General features: G+C 42.2%; 1 protein-coding gene across 1 annotated transcript in view; it reads left to right on the top strand.

Annotated features, from left to right (window-relative positions):
* The window catches only part of LOC140737666 (interleukin-11 receptor subunit alpha-like), a 119691-nt gene that overhangs the window by 38091 nt on the left and 54426 nt on the right, over nucleotides 1–27174 (top strand). Inside the window, exons 2-3 of the mRNA XM_073064195.1 lie at nucleotides 15562–15655; nucleotides 17924–17984. Of these exons, the coding sequence (XP_072920296.1) occupies nucleotides 15562–15655; nucleotides 17924–17984 (155 nt within the window). The remainder of the gene's footprint in view (nucleotides 1–15561; nucleotides 15656–17923; nucleotides 17985–27174) is intronic.

The raw sequence follows: 27174 nt of genomic DNA, 5'->3' as shown, positions 1-27174 counted from the left end.
TGCCTGGCATCAGTGGTCGCATAACCAGGACCTGTGGTATGACCATCCACTACCTGCTCCCATGGTTTCACTTGACCCTGATGGGGGGGGAGGGGTCTAAGTGGTCCTATGTCTTGTTCAAGGGTGACCTGCAGACTACGAGAGGGAAGGAGCACCTTACACCTCGTTTGGCAGAGACACATCTTATTAAATGCTATAAATTTTGTGTTTTAAGTATTATATATTTCTGTGCTTGAAGCAAACAATTTTTAGATAACACCAGTAGCATGCGCTTGTGTTCAAAAAGCAGTGATTTTTGACACTGAAAGTTGGTGAGAAATAAGCAGTAAGCAGTTCAGAACTGTTTTGCTCATTGTGGTTTCAAGCATTCAGGCTTGGCGATGCCTGAAACAGCCAGGAGTAAAAGTGAAACAATTTCACTACAACAAGTTAGGAACTATGAAGAATTTGAAGGTATTAACAATCATCTTGAATGTTACAATGAAAATGAAGATTTGGAGGTTGCAGTTGTCAAAAGCATTGTTTGAAGGCAGTCCATTAACTCCATGAGGTGTACGCACTGATTTTGTTCAATTATAGTCAATCGAAAGAATTCCTCTGTCGATAATGATGATGAACGTATACACAGTTTCATAGTACTGTAGTAATATTTGTTCTGTATTTCCTTTACAGTGTCCTGAAAAAGTATTCAGCCCCCAGCCCTTTGTTCACATACATGAGTATTACAACCAGGAATTTTGATCAAGTTAACTGAGTATTTTTATTTGTGAATCACATGTTCCTTTTTTTTCCACAGTAGAGCTCCAAAAAAAAAGTGAAAATTGTAAATCAGGAATAACTAAAAATTCAAAAACTGTAATGTCAGTAGTTCAAAAGTATTCATCTCCTTTAGCTTTAGTACTTAGTTGAACTACCTCTTGCAGCTATTACAGCCAGTAATCCTTTTGGCTAAGTCTCTATTAGCTTTGCAGAATGTGATGGAGCAAAATTTACCCATTTTTCCTTGCAAAATTGCTCAAGTTGTGCCAAGTTAGTTGGGGAGCAGCAGTGGACAGCAGTCTGGAGGTCTTGCTAGAAATGTTTTATCTGCTTAAGGTCAGGACTCTTGACTGGGCCACTCAAGGACATTGATTTTCTGCATTTCAAGCCACTCCATGTTTACTCTGGCAGTGTGCTTTGGGTCATTGTCCTGCTGAAAGATGAACTTCCTTTACAGTTTAAGCTGAGGCGAGCAAATTTTTGTTCAGGATCTCTCTGTATTTAGCAGCATTGATCTTCCCAGCAATCCTGACCACATTCCCAGTCCCTGCTGCTGAAAAGCATCCCCATAGCATGATGCTACCTCCACCATACTTTTCATTAGGGATGGTGTTACCTGGCTGATGCACAATATTTGATTTATGCCACACATACTGCTAGATATTGAGGCCAAAAAGTTCCACATTAGTCTCATCCCACCACAGGACCTTCTTGCACATCTTTACATCTTCAAAGTGATGCTTTGAAAAGTCTTTACAGTTAAGGATATGCATTTTTTATTTTTAGCTCGGGCTTCTTCCTTGCCACTCTTCCATAAATACCCTTTTTGTGCAAGGCCTTAGAGATTGTGGGGCCATGAACTTCATCTCCTGTTGCAGCCACTGACTTCTGCAGCTTACCCAGAGTGACTGTTGTTGTCACAGAAACCTCTCGTACAAGTGCCACTCTTCTCTGGCGACTATGTTTAGAGTGGGCAGCCTGACCTAGGCAGTGTGGCTTCATATTTTTTCCACTTTTTCATTTTATACTGCACTGAGCTCCAAGGTATGTTTGAGGTGATCTTGTACCCTTCTCCAGATATGTTCCTCTCTTATCATTTCCCTAACCTGAATGCTCTTTTGTCTTCATTTTGGTTTAGTCTGTTGAAAAATACTTTTTCAGGGCAGTGTAAATATATAATTTGTTACTCAGTTAAGTGGTAGTTTGTCTTTTTTTAAATGCCTTTTTGACTATTTCCATGAAACTTAGGCTAACTGGAATCCCATTGTATTCTAAATGTAGGCATCAAACTGCATACCTAATGGATAACTACCAAGGAAAATAAAACAAGTGCTAACATTTTGATTTTAATTTTTCAAAGTTCTTGGGAGTCATTTGAATAAATAATATAGTAGATACAATAAACTGATTCTCACTGCAGGTTGACTCCTTTATAAGTACTACATGTATCCCTTTCTCGTTCTATAAAGTGATTCTTAGACCGTGCACAACTTGCTTTTTCAGAGGTTGAAATATATTTTATCCAATTAAAATAGGAGCTGGTGTATCAGCAGTCAATATATACATAAAATTGGAGCTGGCAATAAGTTTTTAGCCAATTAATAATTACAAAACCACCCAAGATCGTTTTCACTCTTGTACGTAAAAATACCACATCTCATATCCACTTTGATTTTTTTTTTGCATTTTGAACCTTTTTCTGAGTAACATTCTCAAATTTCACTAAAATGATCCCAAGCAATTATAGCTGTATTTGGTAAGGAATTAGTGTTGAAGATTGAAAAGTTAGAACAGACTCCACATAACCTTGAACAAAAAATTCTAAATGCTTAGATACCAAACTGTGTTCCTCATGGATATCTACTGGGAAGAAAACAGTCTTTGTCAGATTTTACAAACCTCTTAGAAGGTCAATGGATTTGCAGTATTGACTGCTGGAATCTGGAGCAAAGAAAAGTCTGCTGAGGAATTTGGTGGGTTTCGAGCAGGCATCTGTGGGGTTGCTGTAGCACTGAAGGAGTTCTTTCCTCTAATTGCTATATTCCTCTCTACCAAATACTCTTTTACTAGTGAGGGTGGGAAGGGGGGGGGCTTGGAAATTTATTTTGTGATTTTTGGTAACTATTCTTCTTTCTCTATTGTTTGTGGAGTCAGATTCCTGCCCAGATTCATCAGAGAGGGGTGCCAAATCATTTTCGTGGTCTGAGCTTGTTAAATCATTATCACTGACTCTGACGGCTGTTGGGCAGCCTTGGCAATATGGATAATGATGGCACGGTTTTATATGGGTGTTTCTTAACTGGCAAGGTGGAAGCATAGATGCACCAACAATGGATGGATCTTGAGACAGGACAGCACAAAGGTACTTCACTACATATACCTGGTCAGCTCTTTGAAAGACCTCTCCAATTATTACCATTCCTCTGCCCAACTTATCTAGTGCTAATTCCCTGTTGAGATATAGTATCTGCCCCTTCATGATACAATTTTTTAAATAAATAGTGTAACTTTGGAACAGCCGTGGAAACTTTCCAGTTCACTGGTGTAACTTCTGTATTTAAGGGCATTCATAAGATTGTTATTTCCTTTTTGGCTACTGCAGTGATAGATTCACTGCCTTTAGGGCTTTGCTTTTTCCACTTGGTGTTCCAGATAATTTTCAAAGTTCTACTTTATCCATAGTCATCCTATTTGATTGCTCCCCATTTTTGAAATGTTGTAAGGGCTTTGCTGAGTTCTTATGTAAAGATAATAATCTCTGTAATAAGACGTATGCCACTGTCGAGCGATACTTACCGCCCATTGCATCAGTGGCAGCAGTGAAGGTCTTCCATCTCTGGTGGTGTTCGGGCTTTCCTTCATCATGTCAGTAGCTTCCTCTCTGTTTTCACGTCTGTTAGTCATGCAAGTGCTGAGTGGAGACTCAGGAATACCATCACACTCAGCTGAACGATTCTTCATTGCTGTTTCCATAACTGTTTTGTTTGACCAGTCGGGGTTGTTAGCCCTGAGCTGAATCCCTGAACATGGAGGACCAGTGGACCATTCTTAATCTGGCCTCTACCCTTTGACCTGTCTGCCATGGGTGACCCTACCAAGAGCCAAAGCATAAAGTCCTGACTCCAGCCAGCATAGCTCTCCAGGTCATTGAGGCATGCAAGCCTCTAAGTCACAGCAAGGTTGTTCTCCTGGAGAGTTGGGCAATCCTGATGGGCTAATCTAGTGGACTGGGGCCTTGGTTGCCATGCACCCTTAGAGCCCACAATGGCCTTGGGAAAATTTATTATAGTACTGTGTAATATTGCTTTGGAAAAATAAAAGTGAGTTAGAATATTAAAGATAGCAATATCCCAGAGTCTGGAAAGCTTGGCACTTTGGCATCACCACAGTCACAAGCAAGCTGGATTAACAGTTTTACAGTATAAGTTTGCATTCCAATTATAAAAGTTGAAAGTAAATTGATTATCAATGTACATGTGTCACCATATACAACCCTGAGATTCATTTTCTTGTGGGCATACTCAATAAATCTATAATAGAATAACAACAATAATAGAATCAATGAAAAACTGCACCAACTTGGACATTCAACTAGTGTGCAAAAGACTGTGCAAGTGAAAAAAAGAAAGAAATAATATAAGAATAAAAAACATATAAGGAATAAATATCGAGAACATGAGATGAAGAATCAGAATTGGGTTTATTATCACTGGCATGTGACGTGAAATTTGTCAACTTAGCAGCAGCAGTTCTTGAATGAGTCCACAGGTTGTGGGAACATTTCATTGATGGGACAAAGTGAAGCTCAAAGTAAAATTTACTATCAGAGTACATACATGTCACCACATACAACCCTGAGATTCTTTTTCTTTTTCTGCAAGCATACTTGGGAAACCTATTGAACAGTAACCATAACTGCAAATGCAGATATAAATAAATAGCCATAAATAACGAGCATGAAATAGCATGATAAAATAAATTGAGTGAAGTTATCCCCTTTGGTTTCAGAGCTTGATGTTTGAGGGATAATAACTGTTCCTGAAGCTGGTGGTGTGAGTCCTGAGGCTCCTGTACCACCTTCCTTATGGCAGCAAAATGGAAGAGAGCATGTCCTGGATGCTGGGAGTCCTTGATGATGGATGCTGCTTTCCTGCAACATCGCTCCGTGTAGATGTGCTCAAAGGTGGGGAGGGCTTTACCCGTGATGGACTAGACCATATCCACTCCTTTTTGTAAGATTTTCAGTTCGAGGGCGTTGGTGTTTCCGTACGAAGCTGTGATGCAGCCAGTCAGTATCCTTTCCATTACATGTCTATGGAAGATTTTCACAGTTTTAGTTGTCGAATCTTTGCAAGCTCCTAAGGAAGTAGAGGCATTGTTGTGCTTTCTTCACAATTTGCTTGCGTGCTGGGCCCAGGAAAGGACCTCAGAAATAATAACACTGAGGAATTTAAAGTTGTTCACTCTCTCCACCTCAGATCTGATGAGGATTGGCTCATCATTCACTGATTGGAAAAAAACAAGTGATCATCAGCATTTTTGTTTCTCATTGATTAAAGATTAAATTCTGTTCCTCTGGTCCTTTTAACAAATGTTTTACTTTTTGCTGATTATAAGGTCGTTCATTACTTAGTGGCCATTGTTTGTGTCTACCGGTCTTTTTTCCCCTTTCTTTCCTCCCAATTCCATGTTCTCTGTGTGCACTTGAGCTGTGTTAATCCTTGTAAGTGTCATTTCAAGTTTAATATACAACCGAATTTGTTTTCCTTATAAATATATTTTAATACACAAAAATTGTTCCTGATTTTCTGGGCTTATAATTAGGAGGCATTTGAACTTGGGCAACTGGGACAAGCAGGAAGGATGCTGTGGTTAGCATGGATCCACTGGGCCAACGAGCCTGTTAACTTTGACTCTCTGGGCTTGTTTTTTACTTTAAAAAAAAATCTCCGATATTTCATTTAACTGTGTTTCTGTTTAAGCTCATTTGACATTGTACATTCTAAGTATCTAAGTTCAAAATAAATTTATTATATTACCTTGAGATAGTAAATTTTTGTGGCATGATATTTTCCATGGGTAAGAATAGTGATAAAGGAGATATAAGCATTTGTTAGTCTCGAGAGACCATGGATTTGTGCCTTGGAAAGTTTCCAGGGCGCAGGCCTGGGCGGGGTTGTATGAGAGACCAGCAGTTGCCCAAGCTGCAAGTCTCCCCTCTCCACGCCACCAATGTTGTCCGAGGGAAGGGCACTAGGCCGATACAGCTTGGCACCGGCGTTGTTGCAGAACAATGTGCGGTTAAGTGCCTTGCTCAAGGACACATCACGCTGCTTTAGCTGAGGCTCGAACTAGCGACCTTCAGATCACTAGACCAGCACCTTAACCTTGTGGCCATGTGCCAATGCCAAGGAGATAAATCAGCAAGTAATAGGCTGTCCAATCAAGCTTCACCCAGGACCAGGAGAATGGTAAAAATAGTGTTATTTTTAAAAGCTTAATATTTTGGATCCTGCTTTATATCGATCCTGAAATATTTTCATTCTCCTTTGAAGATGATGATTACAAATATATTTGAATGGTTGAAAAAGTCAAAGTCCTATTTTCACATGTTATGGGAATTCAGATTTTAAATGTATTGAATCTGGTTTAAATTTGGGGAGCCAATTGTAACTTGAATCCAACACTTAAGCTCAGTTACAATAAGTTACTTGATTTGGTGGTGAGGATGGAGGGATGTGCCCACATCAGCTTCTACATTACTGTGCACAGAACTGCAAGCTTGTTTTTGTTGTGATCAAGCAGTTACTGTAAATTGTAATAGGCATTGATTTGCTTCCTTACCCAGTTAATTGGGAATAAAGTCTTCCACATCCATATCTTAAGTGACTTTAACAGAGAAGTATTTCTCGGCTATCATTAGTGCAGACTGTTTTTAATTTCTTTGTGGCATATCTTCTAAGTACAGTGTTGGCAAATGATCAAAGAGGGTTCTTTAGTTGAATATTAAATTACTGCCAAGGTATAAATTGTTTCAGCTTCAGAAGAAAAAAAATTGTTTTTTTAAAAAAATCAACGTTTAAACTTCAGCGAAGTCATAAAGTAACTTTTTATTATGCAGTTAATTTTCCTACAGAACCTTTTCCAAGGCACTTTTCGAAGCAAAAGGGCAGCTGATGTTAAGCTTAAAAGATAATTGATTATAAGGTCATGGAGCACTCCCGCACAGAAACAGTCCCTTTTGCCCATCTAGTCCATGCCAAACTGTTACTGGATTTAGTCCCATCACCATCCAAACCCCTTCCATCCATGTATTTATCCAGACTTCTCCAAGTGTTGAAGTCAAACCTGCACCCGCCACTCCTGCTGGCAGCTCATTCCACACTCAAACCAGCCTCTGAGGGAAGGACCGTCAAGGGCTTAGTTAAACTGTGGCATTCACAAAGTATTTTCGAGGACATCGTGATGAAGAAGTACAGTGGGGTTCACATTCTTAAGACAGAGCAAACTCTTATATTTTTATTTATTTAGCGATACAGCATGGAAAAAGCCCTTCTAGCTGCACTGCCCAGCAACCCCTAATTTAACCCTTAACTGAACACCCATGAAAAACCCTTGCAGAGGGTGTACAGACTCCTTACAGGTGAATTCCACCACCCCGAGCTGTAGTAGTGCTGCACTAACTGCTATGCTACCGTGGCACCCAAAATAGTATTTGTGGGGATGCAATTGGGAGGTGAGGTTATTAGTCTGATATCAGCGAGAACAACGAACTGGGTTAAATTTGAGGTTTGAAGGAACTTTGGGTTAAAAAGAACTTTCAGATGAGATGAACGTTGGGTAAGTGGTTAATGGCATAGATGCTCAGAGAGCCATAATGGTGCAGGGTCTGGAGAAGTGTGGAATAATCTTGACCTGGTGGGCAAACTCTGTTGGAGTGGACATGGAGATAATAGAATGTTTAAATCCCTGTTTACAATGCTGAAGTGGCAAATAAATTGTCTCCTGTCTGAGACAGGTTCCAGGAAGGCACTGAGAGATAGATAGATAGATACTTTATTCATCCCCATGGGGAAATTCAACTTTTTTTTCCAATGTCCCATACACTTGTTGTAGCAAAACTAATTACATACAATACTTAACTCAGTAAAAAATATGATATGCATCTAAATCACTATCTCAAAAAGCATTAATAATAGCTTTTAAAAAGTTCTTAAGTCCTGGCGGTAGAATTGTAAAGCCTAATGGCATTGGGGAGTATTGACCTCTTCATCCTGTCTGAGGAGCATTGTATCGATAGTAACCTGTCGCTGAAACTGCTTCTCTGTCTCTGGATGGTGCTATGTAGAGGATGTTCAGAGTTATCCATAATTGACCGTAGCCTACTCAGCGCCCTTCGCTTAGCTACCAATGTTAAACTCTCCAGTACTTTGCCCACGACAGAGCCCGCCTTCCTTACCAGCTTATTAAGACGTGAGGCGTCCCTCTTCTTAATGCTTCCTCCCCAACACGCCACCACAAAGAAGAGGGCGCTAATAGGATCAAGGCTCAACTTTATTCAGCAGATACACTTACATATATTGTGTTAGGAATTTGCTGTGGTGCGTTGATTGCTGTGACATGCAACAAAAAATGACATTCAACAATTATAAAGGATTATATAAAGGTAAGTTAAAGTGTAAATATAATCGGAATCAGACTTTGATCGCCAAGTACTTGTGCACATACAAGGAATTTACTTCCGGCAGATGTTGTCTCTCTGCTCATAACAATAATAATGATAAATATAAATGAAAATATAGATTATACATACAGGTAGTGCAATCCAAGTAATAGTTAGCCAACAGTTAACCGGCAGTTAACTGTTCAGCAAAGTGACCGCAGTAGGGAAAAAACTTCTCCAGTGCCTATTAGTCTTAGTCTGGAGGGATCTGAAGCGCCTACCAGACGGAAGCAGATCAAACAGTCCGTGCGCAGGATGGGAGGAGTCCTTTATGATGTTCCCTGCCCTCTTCTTCAACCTGGAAGAGTACAGGTCCACAATAGAGGGCAGGGAGGCTCCAATGATGCGCTCGGCAGTCCTCACTGTGCGCTGTAGTCTGGTTCTATCCTGCATTACATAAAGTGTGCATTACTACATAAGTACCAGTATGTACCTTAAATGTAAACAGCATTATAAAAGTGGTTTAAAGTGTTCAAGTATAGTGCATTGAAAGGGGTTAACTAGAGCAGTTTAATCTCAATTTGACATTTCCTCTCAGATAGAGACCATTAGTTTGTTCTGTTTTACTCAGTTGAGAACAGAGGGAATGTGGACAGCATGTGGAAGAAGAGCAAAACTATTCTTGGCGTGACATAGCCCTCAACCTCTTTGAGGTTTTGGCAAAGGTTAGAGCGGCCAAGTCAGATATGGCAGAAGGTGGGACAGGAGCCTCAGGACCCTCACCACCAGGTCCAGGAACAGTTATTACCCCTCAACCATCAGACTCTTGAACCAAAGTGGATAACTTCACTCAGCTTCTCTTGAAATGTCCCCACAACCCACGGACTCAACTTCCAAGGACTCTTCATCTCATACTCTCGATATTTACTACTTGTTTGCTTATCCATCCCATCATTTTCTTCTTGTATTTGCAGTTTGTTGTGTTTTGCACACTGGTTGAACACCCATCTTGGTGTGGTCTTTTATTGATTATAATATGGTTATTGCTCTGTTATGGATTTATTGAGTATGCCTGCAAGGAATTGAATCAGGGCTGTATATGGTGATGTGCATGTACTTTGATGATAAACTTATTTTGAACTTTGATATTTTTGGTGAAGAAACTGGATCGGTTTCTTCTGTCAATACTAATTGTGCTCATTAATGTCAGTATAAAGTGGGATCAGTCTTAAGTTCACATAATGTATTTTTCCAGCACTCCACATATTGTACTGAGTTGACTAAGGAGACATTTTTTAAACTTTCACTGGTTGTCAGTCTTCTTCAGCCTGATTTGAAAATGAGTTTCCTCTGAGGTCACAGCCAAAGTGCTGTTACAGTAATAGGGTGTTGCATGCTTAATTTAATTGGACACCTCATCCTTCTGGCAATCAAAAGACAAATACATGTATAATTGGCATTACCTGAGGATTTGGGTTTATTAAATAGAAGTTGTTAGTATTATTTAGTCTAGCGTGGATAAATAACTTCACTCACCTCAACTCTGAACTGATTCTACATCCTGCAGGCTCACTTTGAAGGAACCTAATACTCATGTTTTCAGTGTTATTTATTTAATTTGCAGTTTGTCTTTTGCACATTGGTTGTTTGCCAGTCTTTGTGTGTCATTTTTCATTGATTCTATTGTGTTTCTTTGTATTTACTGTGAATGCCTGCAAGAAAATAAATCTCAAGGCCGTATATGGTGGTGTAATATGTAATTTGATAATAACTTTGAGCTTTGAACTTGTGCATAAATAAATATTTTACATGGAAAAACCCTTATCTGATGCTTGAAAGAGGAGGATTTGCCTCCCCATACCAACAGCTGGACTCTTTTTGGGTCCTGAACTCATTTCAAGTGTTCACCATGTTGTAGCTTCGATTCTTGAGTCCAGTGGGGAGTGCTATTGGGTCTCCAGGCATATGGCTTAGTAGGTTAATTGTCCACATGGGTGCGATTGGGTGGCATGGACTTGTTGAGCCAGAAGGGCCTGTAACTTTACTGTATCGCTAAAAAGAAATGGTACCTATGAAGTTTTTGGATTCACATGAGAACAACTGGAGGTTGCTGACACTGGCACAGGGTAATGCTGCTAGTTTTGTTCACATTTCCCTGCAGTTACTTAGACAATTAATGTGTCAGTCACGCACTGGTAGACTTTGACATTAATCCAAAGTAATCAGATTCATTTGTCTGTTTCCATAGCTTTCTAGTGAAATAGAGCACCGCTGAGCAAAGTCCACGTGCTTATTATGATTCTTCACTATAATTTAAAACAACTGGGATTTTGGTTTTGGTGAATAGTACGATAGGCTAGAGAATGTTTTGCTGTTGAGCGATTTCCCCTTAACTATTTCACTGTTCATCTCAAGCCTGTGATCTACAGTACTAGTCTTGCCCAACCTGAGCATGCATTCACCCTTATAATTTTGTTGGGAATGGTGAGGATGGAGTACTGTAGGAGGGGTGGGACAGGTGGCAGAGAGGGGGTGTGTGGCGGCTGCAATTATCAGCCTTACCATCAACCGGGCATATTAAAGTGTCCTGTAGCCGACCATCCTCCTGATAATCTGGCAAACGACTGAGCTGTTGCATTACACCAGCTTAAGATGGGGCTGGATAATTGGGTTGTGCCATTCTGCTACAGCCAGAGGGGCGTTCTCTGGAGCTGCTTCATTTATGCCGTATCTTTTTAAGGAGGGGAATGTTTTCTCTCCGCTGCAATTTACTGTGGACTGGCCAGCATCGAATATAAACCCGCAGTTAGGAGATGAGTGGCGTCTCTTGGTTTGAGGAGTATTTACTATGTTGTTGTAACCAAGTTCAGTTTTGTTTAGCTGATTCAAGCTTGGACTCTAGAACAGTTCTGATGAGTTTGTAAACATTTTGGGTAAATAAAACCCCCTTTTTTTTTACATCTTTACCTGCTCTCCTAGTTTTATGCTCACCCTGGTCCTTCACAGAGTGGCAGGGGACTGGCGGTGGTGTGGGCTCAGATACACTTAGCCCCGAGACACCAGGCAAGGTCAACTGATTCCAAACAATTGGTATATTGATCATTACAGAATGTCTCTCTGATGCTTCCTGCTCCCTCCCCTCGCCCTTCCCCTTTTTGCAACCATGAATCCCCTCTCCCTGCCCCCTTCCCACTTTCAGTCCACACTAGAGACCCATATCAGAATCGGGTTTATCATCACTCACATATGTCATGAAATTAATTTTTACTTACGACAGCTATGTATATATCACATTTAATATGTGTGTATATGTGTATATATATTTACATACATACATACGTATGCCCCAACAATTTCCGTGCAAATTTTCTCTGCACTCTTTCAACTTTCTGTACATGTTTCCTGTAGGTAGGTGACCAAAATGCACACCATACTCTGAATTTGGCCTCACTAGCATCTTGTGCAACTTCAACAACATTCTTTCTCCTCTACTCAGTGTCTTGAGTTTTGAAAGCCAATGTGCCAAGATCTTTATGACCCCATCTATCTGTGATGCCACTTTCAGTGAATTATGGATCTATATTCCAATATCCCTCTGTTCTACCACACCATGTCAGAGCCTACTGTGTAAATTTATCCTGATTTGCCCTTCCAAAGTGCAAACACCTCATACTTGTCTGCATTACATTCCATTTGCCATTTTTCAGCCCATTTTCCTAGCTGGTCAAGATCATGCTGCAAGCTTTGATAGCCTTTCTCGCTGCCCACTACACCCCCAATCTCGGTGTCATCCTCTGATTTGCTGAACAAGTTTATGACTTTATCATCTAAATCACTAATGGTGGTGATAACAACCAATGGACCCATTACTGGTTCCTGTGGCACACCTCTAGTCATAGCCTCCGATCAGAAACATAACCAACCACTACCACTCTCTGGCTTCTCCTGCTGTCAATGTTGGATCCCACTGACTACTTCATCCTGAATGCCAAAATGAAGTTATCTTCTGGACCAGTCTCCCATAAGGGTCCTTGCTTGGTAACTTCCTTGAAAACCAATAAGATTGGTTCAGCATGCCCTACTACATTTAAAATCATGTTTAACTATCCCTAATGAACCCCAGGTACTTGTGGTGAACTACATATACCTGTCTGGACACACCCCCCCCGCTGACTGCTCCTGTGGCTCCTCCCACTGACCGTGGCTCCTCCCACAGACCCCAGTATAAAGGCGATTGAGGCCTGAGCCCTGCCCTCAGTCTCCAGGATGTAGTATGGTGGTCAATTGCTGCTTGTTCTTTCTTCCAGTCAATAAAAGCTGATATTGCGCCTTCACGTCTCAGAGAGAGTTATTGATGGTGCATCAGTACTTAACAATGAAGCTACCCTTCAGTCCTCCAGCAGTTCACATGTGGCTAAGGACATTTTAAATATTTCTGGCTGGGCCCAGGCAATTTTAGCACTTGTGCCCCACAAAGTCTGGGAAGGAGCAACTTGTCTGGCCCTCGGGGATTTATCTGTACATAGCCAGCACCTCTTATGTAATCTGGGTATGCTCCATGACCTCACTACTCTTTTGCCTTTGTATTATAGCCTCTGTGCCTGCCTCCTGAGTAAAACAGTTGCAAAAGATTCCATCTCTCTCAGCTCCATGTGTAGATGACCATATGCTGATCTTCAGGAGGACCAATTTTCTCTCTTGCTATCCTTCAGCTCTGAATATAGCAATGCAAACCCCTGGTGTTCCCTTTCACCACATCTGGCAGAGTAACCTCATCGACTTAGCCCTCCTGATTTCTCCCAAGTGTTTTCTTTCATTTCTTATATTTAAACTCTCCATTTGATCTCAATTACCCAGAGTGGTATGTGCCTCTTTTTATTTTCTTTGCCAGGGCCTCAGTATCCCTCAATAATCAAGGTTCACTAAACCTGTTACCCTTGTGTTTTTATTCAAGCAGTAGCACACAGATTCTGTACACTCAATATTTCACTTTTGAAAACCTCCCACTTACCATGCATCTCTTTGATTCAAGATTCAAAAACTTTATTGTCATCCTAATCGTACATCAGCTCTGCAGGGCAGAATGAGACAGCGTTTCCCAGGAGCAATGCAATCATAACATAACAAACGCAACACCAAATAATAAACATAACAATAAATAGTAAAATACAACAGCCACAAGTCAGTTAAAAACAAGTTATAAGTGTCCAGTGCAAGTTAAAAGTGTCCAAAGCAGAGTCAGGTAGAGCAGCTATTTAGCAGTCTGACTGCCTGTGGGAGGAAGCTGTTTAGTAGCCTTGTGGTTTTAGTTTTGATGCTCCTGTAACGTTTACCTGATGGCAGAAGAACAAACAGTCCATGGAGAGGGTGTGAGAGGTCTTTAATAATGTATTGTATCTTCTGGAGGCATCGACTCTGAAAGAGGTCTTGGACAGAAGGTAGGGAGAATCCAAGTAACATCCAAGTCCACACATGCTCGGTCCTTTCTGATGCCGTCAAAGTTGTTCTTGCTCCAGTTTGCAATCTCAATTTCGACCAGGCCTATCCTTCTCCATAATTATCTTGAAACTAATGGAATTCTTCATCATCATTATGTGCTGTTCTGTATGATGTAGGTGATGCCGATCTCCTGACCGTGATTCTTCTTGACAATTTTTTTCTACAGAAGTGGTTTGCCATTGTCTTCTTCTGGACAGTGTCTTTACAAGACGGTTAACCCCAGCCATTACCAATACACTTCAGAGATCGCCTGACGTCAGTGGTTCACATAACCAAGGCTTGTGATATGCACCAGCTGCTTATACGACCATTCACCACCTGCTCCCATGGCTTCATGTGACTTGATCAGTGTGGGGGGGGGGGGGGGTGCTAAGAAGGTGCTGCACCTTGCGCAGGGGTGACCTGCAGACTAACAGAGGAACGGAGTGCCTTACACATCCTTTGGTAGAGCCATATATCACCACCTTGCCACCCATAATGGAATTACGATTACTAAAACCAAAGCATTCCCCTATATAGACTTGTGTTGCCAACTCTGTCTCATTCCTTAAGAGAAGATCCAGTACCAAACTCATCCAGTTCATACCTCTGCATATTTATTGATTAAGGAAACTCTCGTGAATACATTTGACAAACCTAATCCTATTCAATCCCCTTACACAATCCCAGTCAAAATGTGGAAAGTAAAAATCACCTACTATCTCAATCTTATTTCTTGTAACTGTTTGTTATTTCTTTACAAATTTGTTCCTCCAAATCCCACTTACTGTCCCATTAATATGGTCATCCTGTTTCTTTCGGATTCTTTGGTTCTATCCGTCTAGGCTCAGTAGATGAGCGTTCCAGTATGTCCTCCCATTTTAGCCTGACCCACTTGTGTATGGCCAGCACTTATCCCTCTAAACCAGGGTTTACCAACCTAGGGTCCGTGGACCCCTTGCTTAATGGTATTGGTCCATGACATCAAAAAGGTTGGGAACCCCTGCTCTAAACCTGACCTATCCATGTACCTGTCAAGTACCTTTTTAAATGTTAATTTATCTACTTTAACCACTTCCTCCAAGAGCTCACTCTACAGACTGCCCACTTTGAGTGAAAAATAACTCTGCCTTCTCACCGTAAGCTTATGCTGTTTAGTTCTTGATTTCCAAACCCTGGGGGGGAGGAGGGGGTGGTGGAGAAAAGACTGTGTGCACATTCACCCAGTGTTGTGAAGATAAACAGGAAATATTTTTCCCCTCCTCTAAGGAGAGCCAATGTAATGAAGTCTGGAAATAATTAACTGTTCAGTAATTTTTCAGTATTTGGTATTTTTCACTGACATTTGGAGTCTTAACTGGGCTGTGCAAAATGTGAGGTCTTTGTTATACCCTGATTAATGCTTTAAGTGCACTGGTGCTTCTCTGCCAATTTCTGATAGTAAGGAGAAAAGGTCAATACTTTGGAAAAATATCCAAACATTTGTCTGCTAAATTTATGAAATACTGCAAATTTCTTATATTTAAGATTTGTATCTACTATTTAGGATTTGTATTGGAGGGTCTGTTAAAATAATTAGGCTGTAGTTTTATCTAGTATTTAAAAGAACTGTTTGGATAACACTTTGAACTTAAGAACTTATTATTTTGTTCTTATTCCAGATGATTGGTTCTGCCTCCTGCATTTACAATGTACTTGTTTTGGCCACCATCTCTTTCTTAATTCGAGCTGGCGCACATGTTCTCAGAGGGAATGGTAAGCTTGATGCCTTTCTTTGAAAAGTACTGATGTTTGCTTTCGATCAGCCAGTCATTTATTAAAAAAAAAATTTGTGACTTATAATCCTATTTGAGCTCCCAGGTCTCCTTCCGTCAGTTTTTAAAATTTAAGCAATCTTCTTCAAAAGAAACTTGGCAGGTCAGCTCTTTTGTGGAACTCAATACCTAAAACTATGAGAGATACAGATTCAGTTGACACTTTTAAGCACAAGATCGAGATCTGTTTGGTCGGTGGTGTAGTGGAACAGCACTGGACTTTGAGGCGAACGGTCTTGGGTTTGAAAGCAGCCGGCCCTTTGCACCCTTACATCCTTGCTGCGTTGAGTGTCGAGCTACCAATTTGGCGTTGTTGGAAAAAACCAGACAAATGCAAAGGAAATGTCAAAAATGCTGCCCGATGCGCCACAAAACCTATTTATTTAACCTTGCTTTTAACTAATATCATTTTGTCTTTTTTTTTGGTTTGCATTTTATCCCATTGTAAAGCACTTTGAACTAAATTTTTTGTATAGGAAGTGCTCTATATGTTGTATTGTGGCATAGCTCTGGAGAATTGATCGGGAGTTTTGCATTCCACCTTCTAAACACTTGCAGCCTGAAGCTATGATGAGAAGGGAAGCAATTAAATGATCAAAGTGAGATGATTTTGTTCAAAATGTGATTGAGTGGACTTGGAACAGAAATAGATGAAAGGAATACCCAATGGTTATATTTCTGAAGTACCTCATTGGCTGAGAAGCGGTTTGGGGTGGGTTAAGAAAGAGGATTACAAATCCTGAGAAAATGCCCACCGATTGCTGAGTGATTTAACCTCCTTTGAAATCCTGCGAATTTTGTAGAACATATTCTTCAAGGGGATGGGTTAAGAATTCCTATCTATGGTCATGTTTATTGCTTTAAAAGTAGTTCTTGGGAGAGTTCTACTAATGTTTGTAAATGCACATAGTTAAACCTGTGTCACATTTTTTTCTAATAAATAAACATTAGCATTTGATTAAAAAAAATTAACTTGACTGGCCAATTAAAATATGAGATCAATCCTACCAGATGTGACACACACAAAATGCTGGAGGAACTCAGCATGTCAGGCAGCATCTATGGAAAGGAATAGACAGTTGACAGTTTGGGTTGAGACCCTTCATCAGTACTGGACAGGAAGGGGGAAGAAGCCAGAATAGGAAGGTGGGGAGGGGAAGGTGTGCAAGCTCGAATGGGAAGCCTGATGGATGGGGAGGAGGATGAAGTGAGAAGCTGGGAGGTAAAGGGCTAAAAAGAATTAATCTGATAGGAGAGGAGAGTGGACCATGGGAGAATAGGAGCTCCAAAGACAAGGGAGAAGAGACGAGTTAAGACGGGAGGCAGAGTGGGGGATGGAAGAAGAGGACGGGTGTGGGAGAAAATTACCAGAAGTTAGAGAAATTGATGTTCATGCCAACAGGTTGGAGGCCACCCACCCAGAATATGAGATGTTGTTCCTTTACCTTTTCCACCTGGCACCTCAGCTTCTCACTTCATAACCCTTCCCCCTCCCTAGCTTCACCTATCACCTGCCAGCTTGTACTCCTCCTCCCCCCACCCACCTTCTTATTCTGATGTCTTTCCCCTTCCTTCGTAGACCTGATGAAGCATCTTGACCTGAAAAGTTGACTCACCATTCCCTTCCTCACCCGCTGATTCCTTCAGCATTTTGTGTGTGTGTGTGCATTAGTTACTTTGGCCATTTAGAATGTTATTTCATCGAGAGTCTTCACAAAAATCAAAGTAACCAATCTGCTTATTAGAAGATAATTTATATGCCAGATCACATTAATTTTGTGATGTTTGGTAGTTCATTCTTAGGACAGGTTTCTACAGTGTAACTTGATGTGCACCTGTTAATTGTAATTCATGGATTTGCTCTGGTAATGGCAAAACCAGTAGTGTTGTAATATAGGGCACCATGGTAATGTAGTGGTTAGCGCAACGCTATTACAGCTCGTGGCATCGGTGTTCAGAGTTCAATCCCAGTGTCCTGTGTAAGGTGTTTGTACACCCTCCCTCCCCGTGTAATGCGTGTGTTTTCTCTGGGTCCTGCGGTTTCCTCCCTCAGTCCCAAGATGAACCGGTCAGGTTAATGGGTCATTATAAATTGTCTCACAATTAGGTTTGGGTTGATTGGGTTTGTTGGGGGTTCCCTGGAATGTCCTGGCTTGACGGACCGCGGGGGAATAAACATCTGGAATTATTTTTTTTTGTTCTCTCTTAGAAGTATCCTATGGAAGAATAGGAACAGATATTAACTTGATCTGCAATGCTGCAAATGACAGGTACTCTTAAGTTCTTCTTATTAACCATGAATGTGTTTGAACAGTGGTTTATCTTTATTTTTTTATATATCCAAGTTATGGTTTGTGTGTTTTTTTTTGCACCTTTGCAGCGTCTCCTGGGTTGGAATGAAGAGAAATATCACATACTGTATTCTTTTGGCTGAGATTAGCAAAACTAAACCATGTGTTCTGTTTATATCACGCCTATAAAAGTTGCAAGAAGCTTTTGGAGCTGGCATGCTGTGAGAGACTTGGGGGGGATAATTCAGAATGGGGAATGGAAGAAACGAGGAGGAGGACAGCTTTACCAAGCACTTCCACTCCATTCGCAACGAGCAGGATCTCCCACTGGCCAACCATTTCAATTCCAATCCCCATTCCCATTCCGACATGTTGGCCCACGCCCTCCACTGCTACGATGAGGCAACCCTCAGGTCGGAGGAGCACACCTCATATTCCGTCTGGGTAGCGTCCGTCCTGACGACGTGAGACTAAACACCTTAAGCTGGGATGTGATGCGCAGAGAGGGGTTCCTATATGGAATAAGAGGAGCAGAGAAGTTGAGGCTGGGATGGTATACAGGGCTGGAGGAAGATGTGAAGTTGCCAAAGGGTTTAAATATTTTCAACTCGAAAGATGAGGCAGTTGTTGTAGGTCGTCAATGAGCAGGTTTTGTACTACTGTTTATTGTGGGGGGAATTGCATATCCCAGGTTTAAAATGTTGGAGATACAAGGCTGGTAATGGCAAAAGAAAGACCAACACCCTTAATCAGAACTGGAAAGGAAGATTCAGATTCCTTTGTCACATACACATTAAAACATGCAGTGAAATGCGTTGTTTTTGTTAACAACCAACTCAAACCTTAGAATGCCCGCAAGTTTTGCCAGGTATTCCGGTATTGGTACAGCATGCCCACACTGCTGAGCAGAACAACACGTGCAGCAACAAGAGAAAAAAGAGTAACAAAACAACCAAGATCAAAACAAGCCCCTTTCTTCCCTCCCCCTCCCACCCCCACCACGCAGACACACACAGGCAGTTCAAGATGCACAAAACAAGCCCCTTTCTTCCCTCCACCTCCCCCTCCCACCCCCACCCCACCACGCAGACAGACACAGAGACACACACAGACAGTTCAAGACACACAAAACAAGCCCCCTTCTTCCCTCCCCTCCACACAGACACAGACACACACAGACAGTTCTTCAATCTTCGGCTTCAGGCCTTCAGTTAACTTGGATAGGAAGGGGACAGAAGCCAGAATAAGGTGAGGGGAGGAATGGGGTACAAGCCAGCAGATGATAAAGTGTGACCGGGTAGGGAAGAATGAGAGGGATGAAGTAGGAACCTGGGAGGTGATGGGTGAAAGAGGTAAAGGGCTGAACAAGAAGGAATCTGATAGGAGAGCACAGCCGACCATGAAAGAAAGGGAAGAAGGAAGGACACTAGAGGGAGGCGATGGGCATGTAAGGCAAAGAGAAGGGAACCAGAATGCAGAACCAGACGGTGGATGGGGGATTAATTACTGGAAGCTAAAGAAATTGATGTTCATTCCATTAGGTTGGAGGCTACTCTGAAGGAATATGAGGTGTTTCTCCTCCAGCCTGAGCTTAGCCTCATTGTGGCAGTAGAGGAGGCCATTGGCTCACATGTGGAATTGTAATGGCTAGCCAATGTTAGATCCTGCCTTTTGCAGTGGACAGAATGAAGATGCTTGACAAAGGAGTCCACCAATCCTTGTTTGGACTTGCTGAGATCCTCCAGCATTTTGTGTGGATGTTAACTCTGTGTCTGCATTAGGTTAGTGAAGTTAGACAAATAGGCTGCAGCTATGGTGATGGGGTAGGATAAGAGGCCATGGTTTCTTTAGCTACATTGGTATATGTCAGAGTGTAACTTGTAAAAGTAGGAAGATGTGGAGATTTGCACAGCAGACTGGGACTGAAGCATTCAATGTAGTCACATGCATCAAATGTTGAAGAGGGCTGACGAGAAGAATGAATAGAGCATTGTCTGTGACCTTGGGTCCAGGTGGTGACATGCTGCCATAAGGTGGGTAGAAACCAGGTTAAAGAAATTCTTTATCCCCAATCTTTGCCTCCTGCCAGTCAGCCATCTCTATCCATGCAAGGATCTTCCCTGTAATACCACGGGCTCATGCTTGTTAAGTAGCCTCATGTGTGGCACCTTGTCACAGGCCTTCTGAAAATCCATGTAAACACCCCCCACTGATTCTCCTTTGTCTAACCTGTTTGATATTTCCTCAAAGAATTCCAACAGATTTGTCAGGCAAGACTTCCCCTTAAAGAAACCAAGTTGTCTTTGGCATATTTTATCACGTACCTTCAAGAACCCTGAAATCTCATCATCTTCCCAACCACTGAAGTCAGGTTAACTGGCCTGTAATTTTCTTTCTTCTGCCTCCCTCCCTTCTTAAAGAATGGAGTGACATTTGCAATTTTCCATCCTTCGAAACCATTCCAGAATCTAGTGATTCTTGAAGGATTATTACTAATGCCTCCACAATCTCTTCAGTTGCCCCTTTCAGAACCCTGGGGTGTAGTCCATCTGATCCAGGTGACTTATCTACTTTCAGACCTTTCAGCTTTCAAGCACCTTCTCCCTCGTAACAACTACACTCACTTCAGCTTCCTGACACTCTCGAATTTCCGGCATACTGCTAATAATTTCCACAGGGAAGAATGCTGCAAAATACTTGTTCAGTTTCTCTTCCATTTCTTTGTCACCCATTATTACCTCTCCAGCATGATTTTCCAGCAGTCCGATATCCACTCTCCCCTCTCCTTTACTCTTTATACGCCTGAGAAAAACTTCTGGTATCATCCTTGATATTATTGTCTAGCTTACCTTCATATTTCATCTTTTCTTATAACAGTGTACAGTATATTGACACAAATGATTACACACCTCCATCATCAATTCACGGTTTCTCTTAAAAACCAGTCACGCCTCATTTTGACCTCAATTATTTAACCTTCTCTAAAATCACTGAATAACTTCTCTCAAGTAAGGAATTAAGAATTTCTTTAAAAAACACAAAATGCTGGCAGAACTCAGCAGGCCAGACAACATCTATGGGAGGAGGTAATAACGACATTTCGGGCCGAAACCCTTCATCAGGAGTGGATGTAGAGGTAAGAAATGGAAGAGAAACTGAACAAGTATTTTGCAGCATTCTTCCCTGTAGAAATTATTAGCAGTATGCCGGAAATTCGAGAGTGTCAGGAAGCAGAAGTGAGTGTAGTTGTTACGAGGGAGAAGGTGCTTGAAAGCTGAAAGGTCTGAAGGTAGATAAGTCACCTGGATCAGATGGACTACACCCCAGGGTTCTGAAAGGGGCAACTGAAGAGATTGTGGAGGCATTAGTAATAATCCTTCAAGAATCACTAGATTCTGGAATGGTTTCGAAGGATGGAAAATTGCAAATGTCACTCCACTCTTTAATAAGGGAGAGAGGCAGAAGAAAGAAAATTACAGGCCAGTTAACCTGACTTCAGTGGTTGGGAAGATGATGAGATTTCAGGGTTCTTGAAGGTACGTGATAAAATATGCCAAAGACAACTTGGTTTCTTTAAGGGGAAGTCTTGCCTGACAAATCTGTTGGAATTCTTTGAGGAAATATCAAACAGGTTAGACAAAGGAGAATCAGTGGGGGGTGTTTACATGGATTTTCAGAAGGCCTGTGACAAGGTGCCACACATGAGGCTACTTAACAAGCATGAGCTCGTGGTATTACAGGGAAGATCCCTGCATGGATAGAGATGGCTGATTGGCAGGAGGCAAAGAGTGGGGATAAAGGGGTCCTATTCTGCTTGGCTTTTGGTGACTAGTGGTGTTCCACATGGGTCTGTGTTGGGACCATTTCTTTTCGCGTTACATGTCAAAGATTTTGATGATGGAATTGAAGGCTTTGTGGAGAGATGATGCAGTGATGGGAGGGTGGGACAGGTAGTATTGAGGAAGCAGGGAGTCAGCAGAAGGACTGACACAGATTGGGAGAATGGGCAAAGAAGTGGTAGATGGAATATAGTGTAGAGAAGTACTGGTCATGCACTTTGGCAGAAGGAGTAAAGGCTTAGACTGTTTTCTAAATGGGGATAAAATTCAAAAATCAGAGGTGCAAAGGGATTTGGGAACCTTCATGCAGGATACCCTCTAAAGGTTAACTTGCAGGTTGAGTCAGTGGTAAGCAAGGCTAATGTAATGTTAGCATTCGTGTCGAGGACTAGAATATAAAAGTAAGAGAGTAATGCTGAGACTTTATAAGGCATTAGTCAGACTGCACATGGAATATTGTGAGCAGTTCTAAGACAGACAGACATACTTTATTGATCCTGAGGGAAATTGGGTTTCATTACAACCAAGAATAGTGAAGAAATATAGCAATATAAAACCTGAAATAATTAAATAATAATAAGTTAATCATACCAAGTGGAAATAAGTCCAGGACCAGCCTATTGGCTCAGGGTGTCTGACACTCTGAGGGAGGAGTTGTAAAGTTTGATGGCCACAGGCAGGAATGACTTCCTATGACGCTCAGTGTTACATTTCGGTGGAATGAGTCTCTGGCTGAACGTACTCCTGTGCCTAACCAGTACATTATAGAATGGATGGGAGTCATTGTCCAAGATGGCATGCAACTTGGACAGCATCCTCTTTTCAGACACCACCGTCAGAGAGTCCAGTTCCACCCCCACAACATCACTGGCCTTAGGAATAAGTTTGTTGATTCTATGAAAATATGTGAAAATAAGAAAATATGTGCTGGCAATGGAGAAGGTCCAGAGGAGGTTCACGAGAATGATTCTGGGAATGAAAGGAGTATTCTTTCTGAGCTTGTACTCACTGGAGTTCAGAAGAGTGAGGGAGGGATCTTATTGAAACCTATAGAATATTGAAAGTCCTAGCTAGAGTGGATGTGGAGAAGTTGCTTTCAATATTGTGGGAGGCTAGAATCAGACGGCATGCCGAGGAAGAGAGGGATGTCGACTTAGAACAGAAAGGTGAAGTAATTTCTTTAGCTGGAGGGTGGTGAATCTCTGGAGTTCATTGCCACAGACAGAGGTTGATAGATTCTGGATTAGTGGGAATGTCAAAGGTTATGGAAGGGAAGGCAGGAGAATGGGTTTAAGAGGGCCAATAAATCAGAATGATGGAATGGCAGAGCAGGCCCAGTAGGCTGAGTGGGCTAACTCTACTTCTGTCTTGTGGTCTTGTAAGATGGATGGTGGCCAGGTTAAAGAAATTCAAAGAAGGAATTAAGCCAAGTGCAAAGCCTTAGTAAAAATAATCAGTGATTTTAGAGAAAGATAAATAATTTAGGTCAAAAGGAGGAGTGTCAGTGTTGTTCTTAAGACAAAATAGTGATTTGACAATGGAAGTGTGAATCAGTGTTTCAGCCACTTTCTTTTGTGATTTGTGCTAAGTCTGTTTCTAAAGACAATCACAAGAGGTATGCAGTAAAGTGCTGGCAGTGAAATCTCTTTCTATGTCTTCCTGAAAATAGAAAAGGATGAAATGTGAAGTGCTGACAGGGGGAATTCAAGATCAAAACCTTAGTGTTCATTCTCCTTTTCTTGCTGATTTATTACTCAACAGTGTGGTTGAGGAACATTGTTTACTAACAGCATTTACTTTCTTGAGCTTGCAAGACTATGTTCCCCTGGGCTGGTGTAATGAATTGGGACAAGACAGGCCATTGTGTAATATGGTGGTAGAGCAAATCAAAGGCAGATGTAAACTAAAGTTTTAGCAGAGCAGAAATGGTGGGAAAAGCAGAGTGGCACTGGCCTTTGCTGGAGGCTTTGTACAAAGCGATCTTTATTTCCATTTTGACAGACTCCCAGTTACTGTTATATAATTGAGCAGTCATACAATCATACAAGCCTTCTTGTCTCCATTCCAAATTGTAAATTCTGCATTCCTTCCTGGACCCCGATCTAATTGCACTGCTTCTGTATTCCTAAATTAAGATTCCTTAAGACCATAAGACATAGAAGCTGAATCAGGCCATTTGACACAGTGAGTCTGCTCAACCATTCCATCTTTGATTATTTATCTTCCCTCTCAAACCCATTCCCCAGCCTTTTCCCCGTAACCTTTGATGCCCTTACTAATCAAGTATCTATCAACATTGGCTTTAAATATACCCAATGTCCCAAAGCTGGCTTTAACCGTCTCTGGCTGTTCCTCTAAGCTTTGTACCTCCTTTTGAGTAACGTTCTAAACCCACTTTCTTTGGGTTTTGTCCAAATATTTCATTACACTACTTTTAAGGTTAGATCTATCTGACTCGTGTACATCGAAACATACAGTGAAGTGTGTCACTTTACATGAAATCATATCTGCAAGGTATGTGCTGGGCACGTTTGTGTTGCCACGTTTCCAGCGCTAACTTAGCATGCCCACGACTCACATGATAAAGCTTTGTCTTTGGACTGTGGGGGGGATCCAGTGCACCCAGTGGAAATTCATGCATTCACAGGAAGAATGTACAATTAAGGCAGCGGCAGGAATTGAACCCTGATTGGTGATAGCATTCTGCTAATCGCTGTGCTACAGTGCCACTCTCGTTACTGTGCTTTATACTAAACACCACGTTACCCTGCCACCCTAGAGCACGTAGAGACTTTTCGCCACATGGAAAATGTTGTATGAATAGAAGCTGTTGCTGTAAAGCATTATAATATCTTGCAGTTGTGAAAAAATATAAATGCGATTCACTTTTCTGAAGCACACGAGTGAATCTGCAGATGCTGGAAATAAATAAAGAACAAAAAACACAAAATGCTGGCAGAACTCAGCAGGCCAGACAGCATCTATGGGAGGAGGTAGTGACAACGTTTCGGGCTGAAACCCTTCATCAGGAGTGAAGTAACATGGGATGGTGGAGAGGGGATAAGAAGTGGGGGGAGGGATGAAGTAGAGAGCTGGGAAGTGATAGGCTGGAGGGAAATGGGCTAGGGGGAAGGTGAAGAATTATGGGAAATAAAAGAGAAAGAAAGGTAGGGCTGGGGGGAGATTATAGTGAGGGGGGAAAAGAGAGAAAGAGAGCCAGACTAAAATAATAGATAGGGATGGGGGTAAGGGGGGGGGGGGCAGGGGTATCAACAGAGGTCTGTGAGTTGAATGTTCATGCCGGCAGGTAGGAGGCTACCTAGGTGGGAGATAAGGTATTGCTCCATCGACCTGCGTATGGCCTCATCTTGACGGTAGAGGAGGCCATGGACAGACATGTCGGAGTGGGAGTAGTCTGTGGAATTGAAGTGTGTGGCCACAGGGAGATCCCGCCACTGCCGGAGGACTGAGCGCCGGTGTTCGGTGAAATGGTCTCCCAGTCTGCAGCGGGTTTCCCCAATGTATAAATGGCCACATCGGGAGCATCGAATACAGTATATCACCCCAGTTGACTCGCAGGTGAAGTGGTGCCTCACCTGAAAGGACTGTCTGGGGCCTGGGTTGGTGTTGAGGGAAGAAGTGTGGGGGCAGGTGTAGCACTTCTACGGTTTGCAGGGATGAGTGCCCGGAGGGAGGTTGGTGGGGAGGGATGGGGGGGATGAATGGACAAGGGAGTCGTGTAGGGAGCGATCCCTGCGGAAAGCCGTGAGTGGGGGGGAGGGGAAGATGTGGCTGGTGGTGGGATCACGTAGGAGGTGGCAGAAGTTATGGAGGATTATACGTTGGATCTGTAGGCTGGTAGGGTGATAGGTGAGGACCAGGGGGAAGAAGTGCTACACCTGCCCCCACACTTCTTCCCTCAATACCAACCCAGGCCCCAGACAGTCCTTTCAGGTGAGGCACCACTTCACCTGTGAGTCAACTGGGGTGATATACTGTATTCAGTGCTCCCGATGTGGCCATTTATACATTGGGGAGACCCGCCGCAGACTGGAAGACCATTAAGCCGAACACCAACGCTCAGTCCTCCAGCAGTGGCGGGATTCCCTGTGGCCACACACTGCAATTCCACAGACCACTCCCACTCCGACATGTCTGTCCATGGTCTCCTCTACCGTCAAGATGAGGCCACACGCAGGTCGATGGAGCAATACCTTATCTCCCGCCTAGGTAGCCTCCTGCCTGCCGGCATGAACATCCAACTCACAGACCTCCGTTGATACCCCTGCCCCCCCCCTTACCCCCATCCCTATCTATTATTTTAGTCTGGTTCTCTTTCTCTCTCTTTTTCCCCCCTCACTATAATCTCCCCCCAGCCCTACCTTTGTTTCTCTTTTATTTCCCATAATTCTCCACCTTCCCCCCTAGCCCATTTCCCTCCAGCCTATCACTTCCCAGCTCTCTACTTCATCCCTCCCCCCACTTCTTATCCCCTCTCCACCATCCCATGTAACTTCACTCCTGATGAAGGGTTTCAGCCCGAAACGTTGTCACTACCTCCTCCCATAGATGCTGTCTGGCCTGCTGAGTTCTGCCAGCATTTCATGTTTTTTTTCACTTTTCTGAAATTTGCTTTCACTTGGGTTGCTTTCAGCACTTGGAATGAGTGCAGCTGCACTTCTCATAACTCTTTGAAGATGGGAATTAAAAAGATTATTTCCAATTTTAATTCATGCGTGACTCTGGAATTACCCTTATGAATAGAGAGGCATATTTAACAAAAGAAGCTATTCAAATGCATCTCAGTACAGGCAGTAATTTAAATTTTAGTTGGTTCATAAAAAAGTTTGTCAAGATAATGTATTGGAATTATAGGACTGTGATCTCGGGCATACGGCAATTATGATCAAATTGGAACTTAAAGCACTCTGTTAAGAATGTGGGGATTGGAGTGAAGGTGTGTGGATTGTGATGATCGCCTTTAAACTTTAAACTTTCTTTCACTTCTACTTGAAAGTTAAATCCCAGTTCGTGCTAGATTGCTATCTTTTATGAAAGACCCCATGCACCCCTCATACAATCTCTTCTCCCTCCTGCCATCTGGGAAAAGACTCCGAAGCATTTGGGCTCTCACGACCAGACTATCTAACAGTTTCTTCCCCCAAGCTATCAGACTCTTCAATACCCGAAGCCTGGACTGACACCTTGCCCTACCGTCCTGTTTATTTATTGTAATGCTTGCACTGTTTTTGTGCACTTTATGCAGTCCAGTGTAGGTCTGTAGTCTAGTATAGCTTTCTCTGTTTTTTTTAATTACGTAGTTCAATCTA

The sequence above is a fragment of the Hemitrygon akajei genome, chromosome 13 (genome assembly GCF_048418815.1).
Source record: "Hemitrygon akajei chromosome 13, sHemAka1.3, whole genome shotgun sequence".
Classification (NCBI taxonomy): Eukaryota; Metazoa; Chordata; class Chondrichthyes; order Myliobatiformes; family Dasyatidae; genus Hemitrygon; species Hemitrygon akajei.
Note: the sequence above shows the minus strand (reverse complement) of the source record. Positions and strands in the feature narration are given on the sequence as shown.